This window comes from Salvelinus namaycush, chromosome 2 (genome assembly GCF_016432855.1).
Source record: "Salvelinus namaycush isolate Seneca chromosome 2, SaNama_1.0, whole genome shotgun sequence".
NCBI lineage: Eukaryota > Metazoa > Chordata > Actinopteri > Salmoniformes > Salmonidae > Salvelinus > Salvelinus namaycush.
Window position 1 is genome coordinate 29,143,513 of NC_052308.1, and position 2,169 is coordinate 29,145,681.

General features: G+C 52.8%; 1 protein-coding gene across 1 annotated transcript; it reads right to left on the minus strand.

The window, feature by feature from the left end:
* Positions 1 to 200: 200 nt before the first annotated feature.
* On the minus strand, positions 201 to 1,772 carry LOC120021047 (amphoterin-induced protein 1-like). The gene has a single exon (XM_038964700.1). The coding sequence runs from the start codon at positions 1,770 to 1,772 to the stop codon at positions 201 to 203; it is 1,572 nt and encodes a 523-aa protein (XP_038820628.1).
* Positions 1,773 to 2,169: the final 397 nt, after the last annotated feature.

A 2,169-nucleotide genomic window follows, 5' to 3' on the forward strand; every position in this document is an offset into this window, starting at 1 on the left:
AAAGTTCTTGTTTTATAAAAAGACAAGATAGTGTAATCCCACTACTTAAAGCCACTTAACCTATTGAATTTCTACATATGGAAAATGGATAGCCTCCTCCTGCTTCATAAGCAAGTTACAGTCCTACTGAGGCAGCTGAGTCACCCATCCTCCACCCAGTGTTTTTATGTGGAAGATCCTCCAGTTGAAGCGAAATCCTCTCATACAACAATAGGGGTGTCCGAGCACACAGAGCTCAGAGACTCTGCGTCTGACTTCCTTCTCTGTTCCTGCCTCCCTCTGTCCTCCTCCTGCCACTCCTCATCCTCCTCCCCACATGGGCTCAGTCGCCCATTCTGCTCCAGCAGGCCCTTTGGGTCCAGGTAGGTGACATGCCTGTTAAAGGGAGGCTTGTCAAAGGCACCCCCTCCACCTCCGCCCCCCTCCGGGCCTGTGTCCTCATGGGTGGGAGAGACGCTAAGGATGGAGGAGTGAAGGCTGTCCCCTGGGGCTCTCTTGTCCAGGCCCTGGCCCGGGCAGCAGATGCAGCGGCAGGGTGTGAGGTAGAGGTAGATGAGCACCATCATCGCACTGGCCAGACAGCCCACCAGTGTGGTGTAGGCCGTCTTCATGCCCTCCTGCCCTCCAGCCTGAGTGGCGTTGTGCACTAACACAGTCACATACAGGGTCTCGTTGAAGGATTCCCCCACTGCGTAACAGGTGTAGATCCCAGAGTCCTCTAGCGTGATGGGGCCGACCTGCAGGCTGCCGTCGCTGAGGACCCTGGAACTCTGGTTACCAGAAGACAACTGCACATTGCCGGGAAGGACCCAGCTCTTCAGCATGTACCTCTGCCTAGTGTCACAGCCCAGTCTTATGAACTGCTCAAGGTAGGCCTCCTCGTCTAAAATGGTCACTGTGCTGCAATTCAGATGGACCTTGTTCAGCTCCAGGGTGAGTGCCTTCTCCTTCTGTGCGCCTGGGAGGAGGCAGGTGTGGTCGTCTCTGAAATCAGTGGCGGAGCTGAGCTCCTGGCGGTGCCAGCGGGCCAGCATGCTGTACAGCTCACAACTGCAGGGCAGCGGGTTGTTGTGGAAGTAGAGGCCATTCTTGATCCAGGCAGGCAGGACCTGGAGCTCCTGTATGGGCAGCAGTTTGAGCCGATTGGTGGACACGTCCAACAGAGTGAGCTTCTCCAGCCGATTCCTCTCTTTGACCAGCTCCAGGGGGAAGCGTTGGATTTGGTTCTGACTGAGGTAGAGCTTCTGCAGGCTGTTGAGGCTGGAGAAGGCAGTGCGGTCAATCTGGGAGATGTAGTTGTTGTAAAGCAGAAGCACCTCTAGGTGCTCCAGGGGCTCGAAGATGAACTCCTCCAGAATTTTCAGGCCATTTGAGGACAGGTCCAGGTAGCGCAACTGTGTGACATATAGGAAGGCCTCGGAAGAGAGGAAGGTGAGGCCGTTGTGGCTGAGCAGGAGGCTGTGCAGCATGCTGAGCTTGACTGGGGTCCATTCAGCTTTCAGTTTACTGATTTGGTTGAAGCTGAGGTCCAGCACAGCGGTGTAGCGAGGAAAAGCCATGGGGATGCCGGTCAGGTTCATCTTGGAGCAGCTAACGATGTTGCTGGCGCACAAACAGGTTTTGTGGCAGGTGCCAGATTTTGAGCTGGTTGTTGCTCCTGAAGGCAGTAGGAGACTCAGGACCAGAAGGGCAAAGAGCCCCTTAATAGACACTCCTTCTATGGCACAGCGGGAACCAGAGAGTTGCCCATCCACCATGTCAGGTGCAGGCATGGTAGAGGATGTTGAATGTATTTTTAGATAGGGAATCTTAGTCTTCACAATGCAGAATTTAGACTTCATATGACATACATCCTCAATCGGCCATGTGCTGAAAGAAAATATATTGGAGGTCAGCAGCACATTGCTTCCCTTTACCTTGATATTTGTAGTGTCCCTGGCTAAAATTATGCCAACACCTAGCAATAACATAAAACAACCACATGACAGTCATAACTCACACACGTGGGCTGTCAAGCATAGTAAATGCGCTACTAAACAGTAATAGATGAGCAGAATATTTCATCTTCCATGCACTTTACCCATGCGCACATGGTGCACTTACCGGGGTGCATTGCACCACAGGACCGCTACAAGTTCCCATAATGAGTTGAACTTCATGCGTCTCAGA

Bases quoted from the DNA above. Each gene is read 5' to 3' on its own strand.
- LOC120021047 (XM_038964700.1), bottom strand. From the start codon at position 1,772: ATGCCTGCACCTGACATGGTGGATGGGCAACTCTCTGGTTCCCGCTGT.